Raw genomic sequence first — 17,893 nt, 5'->3', positions numbered from 1 at the left:
TATTTATAAGAAAAGATTAGTTCAGCTTAATTTATAGGATTAATAATGAATAAAAAGATCTGGAATATAAATAAGCACTGTCAATTCTCTATTTGGAATTAATAAATGGTAACTATTTTAAATGATGTTTTGATTCCTAGTAGAAACTTATTTCTCCTGATTTATTGAAAATTCATATTACACTATTCATAGTTTTTTAAAAGCTAAAGTAACTGTAGCTATTGAATAAAACACTCAGTAGTCTTTTATTTTCCTGGCCTTTTTTCTTATTTTTTAATGATGATAAAAAGTTATATATTTTCTCAATTATTAACTTTTTCAACTAAATCTTTATTTAGGCTTAACTAGGGTATGACTTGTATTATTATACTGGGTAAAAGATGTTCGAAGGAAATAATATGTAAGTCATAAACACTTATATCCCTGAAGAGACATATATGATAGTCATATGTTTGTGTGTGTGTGTGGCAATGTCTGAAATAATCATGTGGTGTATATAAAATAATGATAAGAATCACTATGTAGAGTAGATTTTTAATCTTTCATTCAAGCTAATTGATCTAAAGGATAAGAACATGGTGTCTTATTTAGAGTTATTTTTAGGGCAGCTGTTGTGATTGTTCTATATGGACATTGTTCTATATGAGGCAACATGATATATAGCAAAGTGGTTTACAACTATTCATGTGTAAGTATATGAAAATGAGAGTAAGTAAAATAAGTTATTTTTCTGTACATTCAATAATATTTACTATTCAATGCAATTCATGCAAAATTTAGTTACTAATACTTGGTTATATTTTCCTTTTATTATACTAATCTGTCTTGCTCTCTTTTAGCCAAATTACCTTTTATCTCTACTTATTTATTTATATATAACTATATATAAATAATATAAAATATAATTATATATAAATAACGTAAAAGTAATGGAGACCAATTCAATATTTATATATCAAGAAGCTATACAGAAAAAAAAAATTTATCCTTATGTTCTGTTTTATTCATTTTGGTATAAGTCAGTATCAAATATCTGTCTCCAAAACATTTTTAATACCTGTATCTGTAGTTTGGGTGTGTTTTTCTATTTTATATGTGAAATGAATCAAATTAAAGGAGATGCACTGTGATTGTAACAAGCCATTATATTTTTATATTTAAAACTCAAATTACCCTCTGTATGATTGGAAATCTGATCCACAAATTGGCCACAAAAATACTGGCTGGTTACTTAGTACTTGAACAAATTGCTTTAAAATGTCTGCCAGAGGTTGAAAGAGGTTATTATCTCATCAGTATTCAACACCACTCCCACAGAATTGAAAGCAGCAGGAAATGAAGATGAGGCAGTGGAGACAATTGCACCCTATGCTGTGAAACAGTATGTAAGGAGTACATATGTTATGTGGACCACAGATGCTTGATTTGCTCTTCCTAGCTATCCAGATTTTGCTTTTGTTCTACTAAGCAAGAGATTTTCTATTTGTTCAAAAGCACAGTCATGTATTCCTTTACCTGCCTTATTATGCTTGCTCCTGCTATCTTTTTTGTTGTTGTAGTTTATACTGGATTAGATCTTCAGAGGCTGACAGTGTGTGCCATTTGGTTCAACTGGCAACCTGGGAGGAAAGAAAATCTACTCAGAATTCCAAGCTTTCATTTGTATATCAGATGTCAGATTAGACCTGTATGTATTTCCTGAATTTAGTTTTTCTCCTTTGAGAGGAGAAAGTGGCCTCTTTAAGGAGATTTAAATAAATACATCTTGGTCATGCCCAAGACTCTCCTCTAGAGTCTTAGGATTCTGGAAAATGAGCAGAGGATTTACAGCTCCAGCTTCCATAAGGCAGTGGTGCTGACCTAGAGTCTTTAAAAGATTAGAAGTGGGATAGGAGCATACTAAGCTAGGTAACTTATATTAGGGACACAAAAAGTAGAGAATCATTAGAAATGGGGCCATGATATTAAGCCCAGCTACAGTTCAGTTTTAGGGCAGCCTCTGACTATTCTTTTGTCAGCTATCCATCTTGTTATCAACTATTTCTTCCCTTCCATATTACAGACTGCATATGGAGGGGAGGAGGTGTTAGAAGGGGAAGAGGGGCAATCGTTTAATGCCTAGACTTTAACATATGTATTTACTATTATTTTTAGTTACTATTTAATAATTGTCTTTGCTCCATTTTGAATGTTTGAACAAGTGGCATTACTGGATTTTTTTTAGTTTATTAATAAAGGAGGAAAAATTAGACAACTTGAATATGAATCTTCAGCTTATTAGCTGTATTTAGTTCACTGGCTTTTCCAACTTAATTTCAAATAAGAACTTTCAAGTCCCGTGTTACTGAATAGGTTTTTGTTTGCTCTTAGAATTCAACTTAGAAATTCTGGCTTTATACTTAGTTACAGTTATTAAACACATAATTGGAGGCAGTTTTCTGTGAATTGAGTTGACACTGTGGAATAATCAGAATGGAAGACCTTGAAAGCTCTTCTACTTTGTCTCTTTGCCTTCAAGATAGAATCATATTATCTACAGATGAATTCAGTCAGATTTTTAAAGACCTCAAGAGATATCTTCCTGTCTCCTTGGTAGCCCTTTCCAGTGTTTAAAACACTCACAGTCAGAAAATTTTTTCTTACATTTATTGGTAATCTGAATCCTTCATGGTATAGTTGAAGGCCATTTCCTCTAGTGCTATCATAAGAAAAGATGAGGAACAGCTGTTTACCATCTTCAGGGCTTAAAGCCTTTTAAAATCTTTACTACTGCTTTCTTTTCCAGCTCTTTTTAGCATCCTTTGTCCTTTAAACTCTATTCAGATTTTCTTTTTCTGTACAACCCTAAACTGCATATAAATTTGGTCAGGACTGATTGTTAATATAATGATGATAACAGTGTTTCTGTTCCAGATCTTCATATTCATGTATCTGTTGTTTGGTTTTGAGCTATCATTTAATCTGTTGTTTTATTTTGTGTGTTGTTTTTACATGAAATTGCTTCATTTTTTGCTCTTATTTTCATTATTGTTTCAACATGTTTTTGTTCAATTGTTTTGCCACCCATAATTATTTCATTTTGAATATTCAGCATTTTTCTTTATTTAGTTTTTTATCTTTTTGTTATTTTTAAAAATTACTATTCTTTGGACTAAGACCATAGGTATACCTCAGTGCTAAGGGTACTAACAGCTTTATTATTCTGTTGTCTTAGTAACTGTTGAAAGAATGAAGTGTCATTAGGCCTTTCCTGTTTGATATTATTATCTGGTATGACTTTGTCTTGGAGATGATCCTTAGACTGGTTACAGTCTGCTCCAGTTGTAAGTGGGCTTACTTTTAGTGCTACTGGAATTAACAGTGAATCTTATGTCTCCACTTGACTAATACTTCCTACCCAGTTGTTAAGACAGAGTCTTGGCAGGGGCCAAGTAATATGAAAGTCACAGTAATATTGTAATGGCACTAGAAGAGGACTGGCATTAAAATCAGGTGGACAAATGCTATGTGTGTTTTACTTTCTAAATATTTAGAAATGGTTAGTGTTCTCCAAGTCTGTTGAGAAAGTAATAATGAAGAGTAAATTCACATCCTGCAATTGTTTAAAATAATACTTTATTCTAGCCAACTGTTACTATCAGTTTTTGTGGAAAATGTTATCCAGTTTGAGCATTAGAAGTGTTTTTTTAATAATTTATTTTAGTTGTAGTTGGACACAATACCTTTATTTTTATTTGTTTTTATTTTTATGTGGTGCTGAGGATTGAACCCAGCGCCTCACACATGCTAGGTGAGCACTCTACCACTGAGCCACAACCTCAGCCCCCAAAAGTGTTTTTTTGAAACAAAAGTATATCTTAAAGCTGTGCAAGCAGGGTTAACTCACATGATACCATTCATTCCATTGACTTTGTTTCATTGTTACAGACATGATGTCACTTTTGATAATGTAATTCTGGTATTCCTTATTTATATTAAAATGTTTTAATGAAAATTTAATGAAATTTCACTTTTATATTTATTTTTAATTTGAATGTCATACAAATATTAATTTAAATTAAACTTTAGAAATTAACTTGAAATTTATAAGTATACCCAATCTTTCCTGGCTATAATATTTGAAATGATATACATGGAAATTAAACATGGATTTAAATCATATAAGTTGCTAGTTGGTTGCTATTTCTAGAATTTTAAAAATGAAATTATAATATTATTTAAGGTTTTTATTGTTTATATATATTTTGGTTCTTACTTTGTATAAGTATTTCAAAGGTATGTATGTTCTATTGGCATTTTAAACAATTTTGTTATTATGTTACATTGGAAAATGTTACATAAAGATGAGAATATGCTTAGATAACCCTTTGCATTTGAAATATAGATACAGTAACATACTCCTTCTTAAAATAAGCCATGGACATTTTTGTACCTTTTCAATTTTGGCCCTAGTTTTTCCCCACATTTTTTGGTATACTTTTTTCTCAGAGATTTGATTGATCAATGAAATATTGTCATATTAATATTTATTTTTATTTCATTCATTCATTTTTGTAGTACTGGGGACTGAACTCAAGAACACTCTACCACCAAGCTATGCCCTCCCAGCTCTTTTTTGTTTTTTTGTTTGTTTGTTTTTTGAGGCAAAGTCTTACTAAGTCACCAAGACTGGCCTAAAACATGATCCTGCAATCTTGATGTCTTGAGTTACTGAAGTTATAGGAGTGTGCCATCATACCCAAATCTGGGTATGCACATAGGGTAATAATGCTCAGTTTATTATACTATCCTTTCTAACCCCTTCCCCTCCCTATGCCCCTGACAAATACCCAGATCCTGTTATATTAATATTATTTACCACAGATTATTTTAAAAGCCAAAGAATATAAAAACTATTACTGTTAAAATGATGTATAGCTGTTAAATGAGTGAAAAAATATTATCCAGTCATGTACTCTATGTTACATAAATCAGCAGTGGGCCGCACATATGACAGTGGTGCCAGAAGAATGAAATGGGGTTACAAAATACCTGTTGCCTAATGAAGTTTTAGATGTCCTGAGATTGTAGCAGAATGCATTACTAATGTGTTTGGGGAGATGCTGGGAAAACCAAACCTGTGTTCCTAGTAGTTTAAGGTATAGCACATATGTTTTAGTCTGCTGTTTTTTTTTTTTTTTTTTTTTTTTTTTTTTTTTTTTTTTTTTTTTTTTTTTTGTCACTGTGACCAAAATACCTGACAAGAACAACAGAGGACGAAATGTTTATTTGAGACTTTCAGAAGTCTCAGTCCAAAAATGACTGACTGAGCCCTGGGCCCAAATTGAAGCAGAAAGAACATCATGGTAGAAGGGGATGATAGAGGAAAGTAGCTTAGGACATGACAACAGGAAGCAGAGAAAAAGCACTGCTTAAAAGGGACAAAATATATATTTCAAATGTACACCTCCAGTGACCTAACAGCTCTAGCCACACCCTACCTGCCAAAGGTTACCATCCATTAATCCACTCAAATGGATTAATTAAGATGATTATGTTACAGCTTTCTTAGTCTAATCATTTCACCTCTGAAAATTCTTGCATTGTTTCAAACATGAACTTTTGGAGGACACCTCATACCTAAGCATAACAACATACAAATATGTATTGCATGTAACACTTGATAATGATAATAAACAACTATTTTGCTGGTTTATGTGTTTACTATCCTATACCTTTTTGTCATTATTTAAACTTTTTATTTCCTGCTCATAAAAAATGCATATTGTGTTCCTCTAGTAGCAACTCTGTACATCTCTTGTTTACTGTCTCTTGGTTGCATGAAGAGGCCACATCAAGTAATTGATATACCACCTAGGTTTGTACAAAGTACCTTCTATAGTGTTTACCAACAACAAAATTGCCTAGTGATGCATTTCTCGAAACAATGCATGACTGTGTTCAGAATAATTGGTTTTCCATTTCCTCATAAGGTGTCCATATTAGCTCTTCACTCAGCTATTCCCTTTTGGGAGGATAGCCATAGGCAGTTGTGGTGCCCATCTAGAATGGCCTTATTATTATTATTTTTAAAAATTTGTTCTATTTAGTTATACATGACAGTAGAATGCATTTTGACACATCATACATAAAAGAAGTATAACTTCTCATTCTTTTGGTTGTACATAATGTAGAATAATAGCGGTCAGGCGGTCATATATGCACATAGGGTAATAATGCTCAGTTTATTCTACTATCCTTCCTAACCCCAAACCCCCTCCCCTCCCTTTGCCCCTGACAAATCCAAAGGACCTTTATTTTTCATACCAGCCCCTTATTGTGAATTAGCATCTGCATATCAGAGAAAACATTCAGCCTTTGGTTTTGGGTGATTGGCTTATTTCACTTAGCATGATATCCTCCACCTTCATCCATTTACCTGCAAATGCCGTAATTTCATTATTCTTTATGTGTGAGTAATATTCATTGTATAGATATACAACACATTTTCTTTATCCATTCATCTGTTGAAAGGCACCTAGGCTGGTAACATAGTTTAGCTATTGTGAATTGAGCTGCTATAAACATGGATGTGTCACTAAAGTATGCTGATTTTAAGTCCTTTGGATGTCAATCAAGGAGTGGGATAGCTAGGTCAAATGGTGGTTCCATTCCAAGTTTTCTGAGGAATCTTTATACTGCTCTTCAGAGTGGTTATACTAATTTACAGTCCCACCAGCAATGTATGAGTGTTCCTTTTTTCCCACATCCTCGCTGATTTTTATTATTGCTTACATATTTGATAATTGCAATTCTGACTAGAGTAAGATGAAATCATAGAGTATTTTTGATTTGTATTTCTCTAATTGCTAGAGATGTTGAAAAATTTTTCATATATTTTTTGACCATTTGTATTTCTTCTTGCAAATCAATCTAACAAAGAGGTGAAAGACCTATACAATGAAAACTATAGAACACTAAAGACAGAAATTGAAGAAGACCTTAGAAGATGGAAAGATCTCCCATGCTCTTGGATAGGCAGAAGTAATTTGTCAAAATGGCCATATTATCAAAAGCATTATACAGATTTAATGCAATTTCTATTAAAATCCCAATGATATTCTTCATGGAACTAGAAAAAGCAATCATGAAATTCATATGGAAAAAGAAGAGACCCAGAATAGCTAAAGTAATCCTTAGCAAGAAGAGTGAAACAGGAGGCATCACAATACCAGACCTTAAACTATATAATAGAACCATAGTAACAAAAATGGCATGGCATTGACACCAAAACAGACACATAGACCAATGGTACAGAATAGACGACACAAAGACAAACCCATATAAATACAGTAATCTAATACTAGACAAAGGCATCAAAAACATATATTGAAGAAAAGATAGCCTCTTCAACAAATGGTACTCGGAAGACTGGAAATCCATATGTACCAAAATAAAATTAAACCCTTATCTCTCACCCTGCATGAAACTCAAAGTGGATCAAAGACTTAGGCACTAGAACAGAAAAAAAGGAGGCCCAAATCTTCACCATATTGGCTTAGGAACTGAATTTCCTTAACAAGATTCCTAAAACTCAAAAAGTAAAATCTAGAATGGCATTATTTTAAATTTTCATTTTTATAAGGACTGGCAATGAACTGGTTAAACCTGCTACCAGGAAGATCTACAGGTACAAGATCTATCAATCAAAAGCACATAGCATGGCTCTATATCCTGCACCTGGACCAATAGATATCATAGTATGATGCCCCACTGTAAAATATTAGACCAAAGAACAAACTGGAAGTCATTTTAGTTTGTTTGGAAGAGTTAAGGGTGGAGGCATGCACAAGAAAATGTCACAGAACAGAGTCCATGTAGGCCAATGTTCAGTGTCTGAAAGAGCTCATCCATGTTCATCCTATTCTCCAGGAAGCTCTTAACCCCAAGCAGGGATACAGTTCTGCTGAAGAACTCAAATTGGCCACTGAGCTGGCAGGACCAGTAATACAGATGTGGAGAATCTACAAGAAGGAGAAAGTCAGAATTGTTGCAAACCACCATCTCAAGGAGAACTTCCAGGCATTTGGAAGTCTTTGCATAGCCCAAGCCAATGCCAGGAAAAGGCATGGAAAAGGCATGGATCTTCATGGAAAAAAGGGCCAAGGAACTGCAGAATGGAATGTTGGAAAATAAAAATAATGTAGTCTTTGAGACATTTAATAAATCAGAAGTAAAGCTGGAAAAAAATATAAGCATATTAACTCCCTTGCTTTATTCATTTATCCAATAAATACCTACTAAACATCTGTCAAATTCCAAATACTCTCCTAGGTACTAAGGATAAACTACACAGTAAAACACATGCTCTTTGGAATTCACAGCAAAACTTTGCTATAAGAATTTGCTGTAGGGCTGGGGATGTGGCTCAAGCGGTAACACGCTCACCTGGCACGCGTGTGGCCCGGGTTCGATCCTCAGCACCACATACCAACAAAGATGTTGTGTCCGCCGAGAACTAAAAAATAGATATTAAAAAAAATTCTCTCATTCACACTCTCTCTCTCTCTCTCTCTCTTAAAAAATTTTTTCTTTAAAAAAAAAACAAGAATTTGCTGTAATTGATTCCAGAGATATATTGTCATATGTTCCTTTCATCCTATGAGAATTTTTCTCCAACTCTAAATAAGTAGATTGTAAACGCATTAAGGTCAAATAGGAAAAGTATCACATTTTGACATGTTTGTTTCTAGTTATTTCACTGTAATGTATATGTGTACACCCATATGTATATATTGCCTCTGATATACACATATATAATATGTAAATGCTAGGATGGCTATATGACTATCAGAATTACATATAAGCAGTATGGTAAGAGAATATCAGGCAGAACTAGACTACATTTAAAAGAATATTTTAAAAATTTATTTTAGTTGTATGTAGATGGACACAATAACTTTATTCTAAGTATTTATTTTTTATGTGGTACTGAGGATCGAATCCAGGGCCTCACATGTGCTAGGCAAGCTAGACCTCTGAGCTACAACCCCAGCCCAGAAAGAATTTTTTTTTTTTTTTTTGTGGTGCGGGGATTAAACCTGGAGCCTTGTGCATTGCATGTGAGGCAAGCACTCTGTAAACTGAGCTATAGCCACAGCCACAGCCCCAGCCCCTAAGAGAATATTTTATGTGAAATACCTTATATTTAAATCTATAAAAGAGTTAAAAGATTTTATATGTGTCCACATGAAGCAAGTGTATACAACTTCTCTAGTTTGCATTCTCTACCTTATATCTCATGTGAAGTTTAAATATAATCCCTTATTAGTTCATTTGAGCATTATATGAAGAATTATAAATAATGGAGAACTTTATAAGTTTTATAGCACATATTTAAGATATTTGTTGTTTTATTAATATCTCCTTGGAAATATCAAGTAGTTTATGTTTATTCTCTCTATATATATATGTTTGTGTATATGTATTTTTATGTATATTTGTTAAGTGTGTATGGTGCTGGGTTTTAAGGGTATAACTTGACAAGTCATTCTGTGGAACAGTTCATAGTCTAGTAGTGCAGTCATATATATTGGGTATATTGCTTTATCACAAACAAGATCATATGGTTGGTATTAAGATAATATTAGTAAAGTATTAGGGAAACAGATTACATTTGCTTATTTGAAATTTCTTCCATGAAACATTCTTTTGTATATAAACCATAGATTTGAATAAGTTTATATTTAGGCATCCAGATTTTTAAAGCTTTTTTCTATAAGTTTTCAATTTTGATCTTTACCTCAGTATATAAATTACAGATATTAATAACCAATAATTTCTAATTATTATTTAAGTAAATATAATTTCCAAGACAATGAAAGCATATGTAAAAATGATTTTTAATTTTTATTTTTCTTGAAGAGTTTTCTTGATATCTTCAGTATTAGTATGAATAGCATTGCTAAGAAAAATTGTATGATTAATTTAATTTTTTAGGTTTGAAAAATGTGTGAGTGCCAAAGAAGCCTTGGAGACTGATCTCTATAAACGGTTTATTCTGGTGTTGAATGAGAAGAAAACGAAGATCAGAAGCTTACATAATTTATTAAAAGAAGTTCAAGAATTGGAAAAGAATGCTGAAGATGAAAGGTATAGCATTTCTGCTTTTGGATGGTAGACAAGTAAATTTAAGTAGTACTTTTACACTAATGACGTTTTGGAAATGTAAGATCATTTGATAATCTGGGTTTGGACTGCTAGGGCAAGGATGTTGGCTTAGAGAATTCTTAACATGATTCTTCTGTGCCTACCTTCTGTCTTACCTACACTTAACTTATAAAACTGGCATAAGTCTTAACGTTATTTATTTAATTTAATTTATTTGTTTAATGTTTTTTATTTCTTAGACATCATTAAGGAAGAATTTAAAAATCTTTTCATCTCCTTCAAGGACTCCAGAATTTGATTTACATTTGTAATTTTTCTTTTATTAAATTTTTTTTTGGTACTGTGGATTGAACCCAAGATCACTCAACCAATGAACCCATCCTCAGCCTTTTTTTATTTTATATTTTTGAGACAGGGTCTGGCTAAGTTGTTTAGGGTCTCACTAAGTTGCTGAAGCTAGACGTGAATTTGGGATCCTCCTGCCTCAGCCTCCCAAGCAGCTGGGATTACAGGCGGGTACCACCATGCCTTGTTAATGCACATTTGTAATCTTGAGGTCTAATCATTGGTTAACTCTAGAATCAAATGTTTAATTTATGTTATCTGATTAGAGTGTGATCCTCTCTGTCATCATTCTGTCAAGTTTTCTCTGCAAGTGAATGTAAACTTGATTTTCTAAGGAGAAAAAATCAGATGGTTAGTATGACAAATCGTTAGTATGGCTTTGAACAATTTTTTTAAACATTAGAAGATATCTATTTCCCTGAACTGGAAAGAAAGCATAGTTATACCAATGACATGTTATAATAAAGATAACTTTTGATGTCAACTGATCCTAATTCAGATACTGATCTTACAATAATATCTGTTGTGTATTATATTGGCATATCATTTAATCTCTCTTTTCTTCACTTTTGGAACAATCTAAGGATGAAGAACTGGTTTAGGTTATTAGAATGCTAAATACATTGTGACCCACAGAAATATTCTTATAGAATAGTATTTTGATAGAATGATAATAAGCGATAAGATACTAATTTATGAATTAATTATAGTGAACATTAAATAATATTCAGATTGTTAACTAAGAGAACCTATTCTTAAATAAGTTATTATATAGTCTTTGAAGTGATTTCATCTAAATCATATATGCATATTTTTTCATTGTCTTATTAAAGAATCTTTTTCCAGAAATATTTTCTAAAATAACTGGCAAATTTGATACCTAGATGGTTGAATCAGTGACTTAATTCTTGCTTCTTTGTTTCTAGGGAAAACAAAGAAATAACTGCTGACCAAGGTGCAATCTATGATGAAAGCACTGATGAGGAAAGTGGACACATTTCTGAATCCTCTGTATTGGCTCAAGGTAAGAGCAATAGTTTATTTCCTTTGTTAAATATCTCACCAAGGCTTATTACTCTAGTGAAAAGTATTATAAAAATTTTTCCACAAAAATTCTCTACAGTTTTTATATACTACTCCAAATACTTAATGTTAAAAATGAGCATTTATTATAAAATACTGCAGTTCATTATCAACGCGGCAAAATGAGCATACATACACCCACACACAAAGGTTAAACCGGGTTAAATGGATGCATAGGCAGTGAGGATGATGTACCTTCATGCTAAATATCACCAGCTCAGAGCTGGTTGCCCTCAACATTTGAGGTCTTATCTGGCAAAGGCTATGGATAGGGCAGGGTGATTCTGAATGTTTTAGATTATCCTAAGGTTGTGGCATTCTGTCATTCTTCAGAAAAAGGTTTGTTATGATATAAAAGGTATAGAGGAAAAAGAAAGGAAAATGTCAGTTCAGTGTGAAATACTTGAATCTACCTTACTTAGTCCTGTAGATCAAGTACACAGCAGGTGTTTAAACCCATGGATTACTTTCCTAGATTCTATAAATTTCTGAGGGGCGGTGGAAATCTGAGCCCCTGAATTCATTTAATACTTAGAAGCTTTTGACCTAAACCTAATGTTATAAAATACAAATGTTTGATTCATTCGTTTAAGAAATACTTTTGAGTGCCTCTTATGCATCAGGAGCTTTTCTGGGCAATAGACAGCAAAACACAAAATTCTGTGCCAGTGTGGAATTTAAATTCTAGTCAGAGAAACAGATAATAATAAGATGAGTAAACTAAATATAAAGTATAAGCTATGTTAAGTGAAAGAGAAAAATAAAACAAGGAAGGATGATAGAAATGCCAGGATTCGGAGTAGATAAAGAAATTATGATTTTAGCCAGGGAACTAGGAAGGCCTGAGGGATAAGGTGCCAAGTCTATCTAGGGGAAGAGCATGCTGGACAGAAAAACCAGTTATGTACAGAGGCCTTGATGTCTTTAAGCCACAACATGGGAGGTTAGTAAGAGTTGAAAAATGAAGATTGGGAATTGGGAGAGGAGTTCAGAGAGATAATGGCCGCATTTTATGTAGGGTGTTGTATGCCATTTTAAAGACTTCAGCTTTTACCTTACATAAATTAGAAACTATTGGAGCATTTTAAACAGTCAAGTGGCATAATTAGACTTACATTTTAACAGGATTAGTTTGGCTATTATATTGGTTACAGACTATAGGGTGGCAAGTGCAGAAGAAGTTATAACAGAAAGCTAGTTCAACAATTGGGTGAAGAATGAGCGATAGTGAATATAATGAGCAATGAGTAGACTGCAGATATGTTTTCAAGAAGCACGATTTGCTGAAATAGTTATGGCAAAAGGAGAGTAAGCAAAGAAGACTAAAATAGAAAGGGGGCAGCCAGGAAGTTACAGGCAACTCTGTAGATATGCTATCCTGGAAGTGAAATTCATAAAGGAAGTATTTGAAGTGATAAATGTGAAACAGCTGAGTTGAATGCTGCTACAAACGGGGGAAAAGATGAGAACTGAGGACTTATTGACAGGTTCAACAATATAAACTTTATTAGACCTTAGTATAATATTTTCAGTGGGAGGTTGGAAGAGAAGAGCAAGTAGGATATTCAAAGGGAGGAGAGAATTGGGGATGAGACCACACAAATATAGGCAACACTTTAGCAAGTTTCACAAAGAAAAGAAATGATATGGGGCAGAGTTGAGGGGAAACTAGGTGAAGAGGTTTTTGTTTTTTTTTTTAAGATGGAAGAAAATGTATACTGATACAAGAGAGGGAAACAAACATCAACTCATTGACAGAAAGAAGAGCTGAAATACTGTCTTTAAGTAGATATGACAGAATCCAATGCACAACTAGTAGATTAGTTTAGCTAGGAACTTGGGCACTTCTCATAGTGACAGTAGAGAATGTAAAATTAATGGACACTGAGGAAGGTAACTAATGGAAGTCATGGAAACTTTCTGAGGTTTAGACTAGTTGATTGATTAATCTGACTCTAGACAAATTAGATTTGAATCACACAGTCACATGTTTACACTTGGGAATTAAATTTCTTCTCATTTGGAGGCAATGCTTTTTTTCATTTTGCCCCATTTAAAATGAAATCATGTAATCTCACAATGCTCACAAAGAAAATCCAGACTCTCTTCTCTTATTTAAACTTGGAGAATTTTTATTAAATATAATTACATTTAATATTGCTCTTATTCAGTGTATCCTACCAACATTTAAAGTAGGTCAAAATTATTGTTGAATAGGAAATTTGTGGTTAGATATGGGTCTATGAGAATGAGGTCTTTTATTAAGTAGAATTTTAAGCTATAATTGTACTATTTTAAATTTGGCAAAATTTCTCTCTTCGTTTATTCTGTATTTTTCCTATATTTTAGGTGTCATTATTTCTTTAATTCATTTTTAGAGTATTTCATATCAGATATATAAGTCTCTGGTTCTATTTTTTTGTTTTTGCTTTTACCTTTTTGGGGTACTTTTTTGATGTCAGAGGGTTAAAGCATTTTTATTACAAGTTTTATCTATTACATCTGCATAAGTAAAAAAAGTCAGGAAGTTGATATTCATTAAGATGAAAAATAAATAGGTCTGAAATGTTTGATAATTAAGAACTAGAGTCCATAGATCTGAGAAAGAGCATTATGTATGTTAAATAAGGAGATGGGCCTCCTTGTGATTTACCAGCTTCTACAATTAATTCTTTCATGTAAACAAAATATATTTTTAGTCCATTATATATTAACCTTTTGAGCACAGCTTTCTCTTTGTGGTATTTTCTATAGTATTACTATGTGAGTGTAATACTATATGTACTACATAGTAATACTACATAATATGGTATCTATGTGAGAGCAGGAGTGTTTTTTTCTAAACTTACTTTACCATCTTTCATAATAAATTGCTTTTTCTTTGAAAATAAGCAAAATTGTGGGTGTATTTTAGATATTGCTGTTTCATTTGTGTTTTGCCTATAGTCAAAGCAAGAGGAAGAGAGATTAATAGCGAATAATATATTACTGCCTTTCAGAAAGTCATTTGTTCAAGTGGCTGAATGTGTTATTTTATAGCAATTTTATTATGTAAATGGTTTTCATCATTAATTATTAAAATTTCATAGTCCCGTGGGTTGTTCACATTATTTAGTAGCCCCATTCCTAGACAAAAAAAAAAATAGGTTTAGTGAGATCAAGCTCATTAAGTGCTTCTGTCATATTCATTCACGGAGAAGATTTGTTTACTTTTATGCATAGAACTGGAAGTAGGGTAGTGATACAGTAGTTTTGAAAGAAATTGATAGCTAACATTTCTGTGAACAAAAAGTCAATTTTCTTGCTTTCATTTTGTTTTATTTTTTATATTACTAGGATTGCTGGGAAGATAACTAATGATAAATAGTCCAGTCTAATGAACTACATCTGTTCTTGTATACTACACAATATACCATGAAAGTTCTCAAAAACACTGAGCAGTTTAAGCAGTTTATTGGCTGAAAGTAGATCCCCATAGTATTCTGAGATTTGAATGTTAGAGGTAATACCACCCCATACTAAATCTTACATTTTTGTGTAGCAAGATTTACTTTCTCTGGGATGGCATTCTGGTTCAGTGGTTGAGTACTTGCCTAGCATGTGTGAGGAACTGGGTTTGAATCTCAGCACCGTGTATAAATAAATAAACAAATAAATACATAATTGTTCATCAGCAAGTAAAGAGAATTTTAAAAAAAGACTTACTTCTTTATGTCTTGATTTCCAGAATGTTCAGATAGTTTGAAAGGTTATTACTGACTTTATTTCTTATACCATGATTACATCCTAATGCCATAGAGTTCATAAGTTTCATTTTGTTTCTGTTTATGCTTAAAATATGTAAAATAGCTGCTGTGATTTATTTTATAGCTCAACACCTGGATTATAAAGATGGGTTATTTTCACCCCCATTACTTGATACGAACTCCGATGGCTGTTAAGAATTTTCTGGATTGTTTATATTCCCATGACTCCAATGCAGTATTGGTATTTGTCAATAGAAAACTGTCAGGTTATTAGATATTTTGTGAAACATCCTTCTCTACAGGAAATTAGTCATTTGGATCCAAATTGAAGAAACATCCCAATTTAACTTGATCACTAACAGAATGTCACAAAAATATAAAAGATGTAAGTGTCATTAGTATCTAGGACAACAAAACTCACAGCACCTTACCTAACTGGCCTTTCATTTGCCTCAACAGAATCAGATAAAACCTAAAAATAATTTATCATTGTGTAGTTTTTTTAGTAATTAATTTTTTATACAAATGCAGCACAACTTTTTATTTCTCTAGTTATACATGATGGAGAGTCACACCATTCGTGCAATCATACCTGCACCTAGAGGTTATAATGTCCATCTCATTTGTCCTGCATTATGTAGTTTTAAAATATTGTTTCAGAACGACTTTGATTGCATGTGAAAACAATTTTTAAATATGTATAAATATTCTAAGAATTAGCAACTTTTTTTTAAAGAATTTTTTTTCACAATACCTTTATTCTATTTATTTATTTTTATATGGTGCTGAGGATCGAACCCAGGGCCTTATACGTGGTATGCAAGTACTCTACCACTAAGCTCCAGCTCCAGCCCATAATTAGCAACTTTCACAAAATACTTTCTAATCTTAACATAATTAGAGAAGTATGTAAATATTTAGTAGAAAAATTGGGTTTATTTAATAGGGATAGAGTCTTTCTTGTAAAGTATTTTGAAGTTTTGCTTAATTCTCCTAATTAACTATCACAAGAGGAATTATTTTAATGACTCATTAATTATTTTATTAAATGATCAATGCTTTTAAATTATAATTCTGTTAATAGAAATTGACACTATTTGTTATAATTAGAGAATAATTGAATCAGCATTACTAAAAGTACAGATAAGAAAATATTTTTCTAGAATGTTAGAAAGGTATTTCTTTAGTTTCATATTAAAGGTAAACCACCATTAAAAAAAAAAACTTTACTTCTGCTTTTCTGCATAACTATTAGCCCGAGATTTAGCACATCAGTTTAATTTATCCTCTTTCTCAACTAACAGGAAGGTCCCTGTATAACTGCTATCAGTCATATGGGCTTCTACTTACTTGGTGGGCTTCCTGAAAGGAAGTGTGGTTATAGAATAGCCTTTTTGAAAATAAATGAATGGCTATGTCAACAGTTGATGAATACTGATATAGTTGCTTTTAAAAATAGAACAGAATCCAAAATCTCTAAGTATCAAAGGGCTCGTTGCTTCAAACAGTGAATGTGTACTCACAGAGGGGATAACAACATGTACTGCCAAAGAGATTACTCAGAAATTTAACTTTAGAATCACAGATTTTGCTCTTAATCTTCATCCAGCTTATTTATCATAAACACAATTATTTGTAAGTTCTGAATAAAAGTCTTAATTTCTGAATAAACAATTTGTATTTTCTAGCAATAGTAGGTTTTTACATGTAAGCATTGTTGCTAGGAATGACATTATATACTTCATCTGAATTTGTATGCTTATATGCTTCTAAATATTTTATAGTTCTAGATTCTTCAGTTCAAGTCCACCATTTTCCCAAATAGGAATAGAGAACTAGAAAGATTGGGTATCTTCCTCTTGGTTACACAGGTAATGAGAAAGAGAAAATCTTTGCCTTTTAAAGCAATATGTTATACATTTGCTCTTGTACTTTTGAGATGTTATAAAAACCCTTGGAAATTCCCTAATATTGAGGAAGTTGCCATTGACATATGAGAATAATGACAATATTTTTTCTTTGGAGAACAAAGATCTTATTTATGTATGTATAATTGCTCCAGAAACTTAGTCTACATCCTCAGATTACATTTATAAGATTCTAATACATGTAACTTGTAGACAGAATTATAGAATACATGAATTACTATTGGAGTCTTTACTCTATATGTTAATTGCTTCATACTCTTCCTGTTTAATTGCGAACTTTCAAAGTGCCAAAGGCTAGCAGAGAATTATGGTGCACACTTGTAATACCAACAGTTGGGGAGGCTGAGGCAGGAGGATCATGAGTTCAAAGTCAACCTCAGCAATTTAGCTGTACCCTGAGCAAATTAGTGAAACCCTGTCTCAAAATAAGATATAAAAAAAGGGTTGGGATGTGGCTCAGTGGTTAAGTGCCCCTGAGTTCAATCCCTGGTACCAAAAAAAAAAAAAAAAAAGTGTCAAAAGGTTGTCAGCTATGATAATTTCCCAATATCGTGTTGTTAAAATGTACCTTTGATATGATCTTCCAAGCACCTATTTTTATATCTTTATATATCCTTAGGCAAAAAGGAAGAAAGGAAAGGA

At 32.4% G+C, this 17,893-nt stretch overlaps 1 protein-coding gene across 3 annotated transcripts in view; it reads left to right on the top strand.

The window, feature by feature from the left end:
* XRCC4 (X-ray repair cross complementing 4) overlaps positions 1-17,893 on the top strand; it is a 249,222-nt gene that overhangs the window by 90,224 nt on the left and 141,105 nt on the right. For all 3 annotated transcript variants that reach the window (XM_081296082.1, XM_081296084.1, XM_081296083.1), the window contains exons 5-6: positions 9,979-10,131; positions 11,421-11,518. In XM_081296082.1, the coding sequence (XP_081152208.1) occupies positions 9,979-10,131; positions 11,421-11,518 (251 nt within the window). The remainder of the gene's footprint in view (positions 1-9,978; positions 10,132-11,420; positions 11,519-17,893) is intronic.

Source organism: Spermophilus citellus (assembly GCF_964194105.1).
Source record: "Spermophilus citellus genome assembly, chromosome: 1".
NCBI lineage: Eukaryota > Metazoa > Chordata > Mammalia > Rodentia > Sciuridae > Spermophilus > Spermophilus citellus.
Note: the sequence above shows the minus strand (reverse complement) of the source record. Positions and strands in the feature narration are given on the sequence as shown.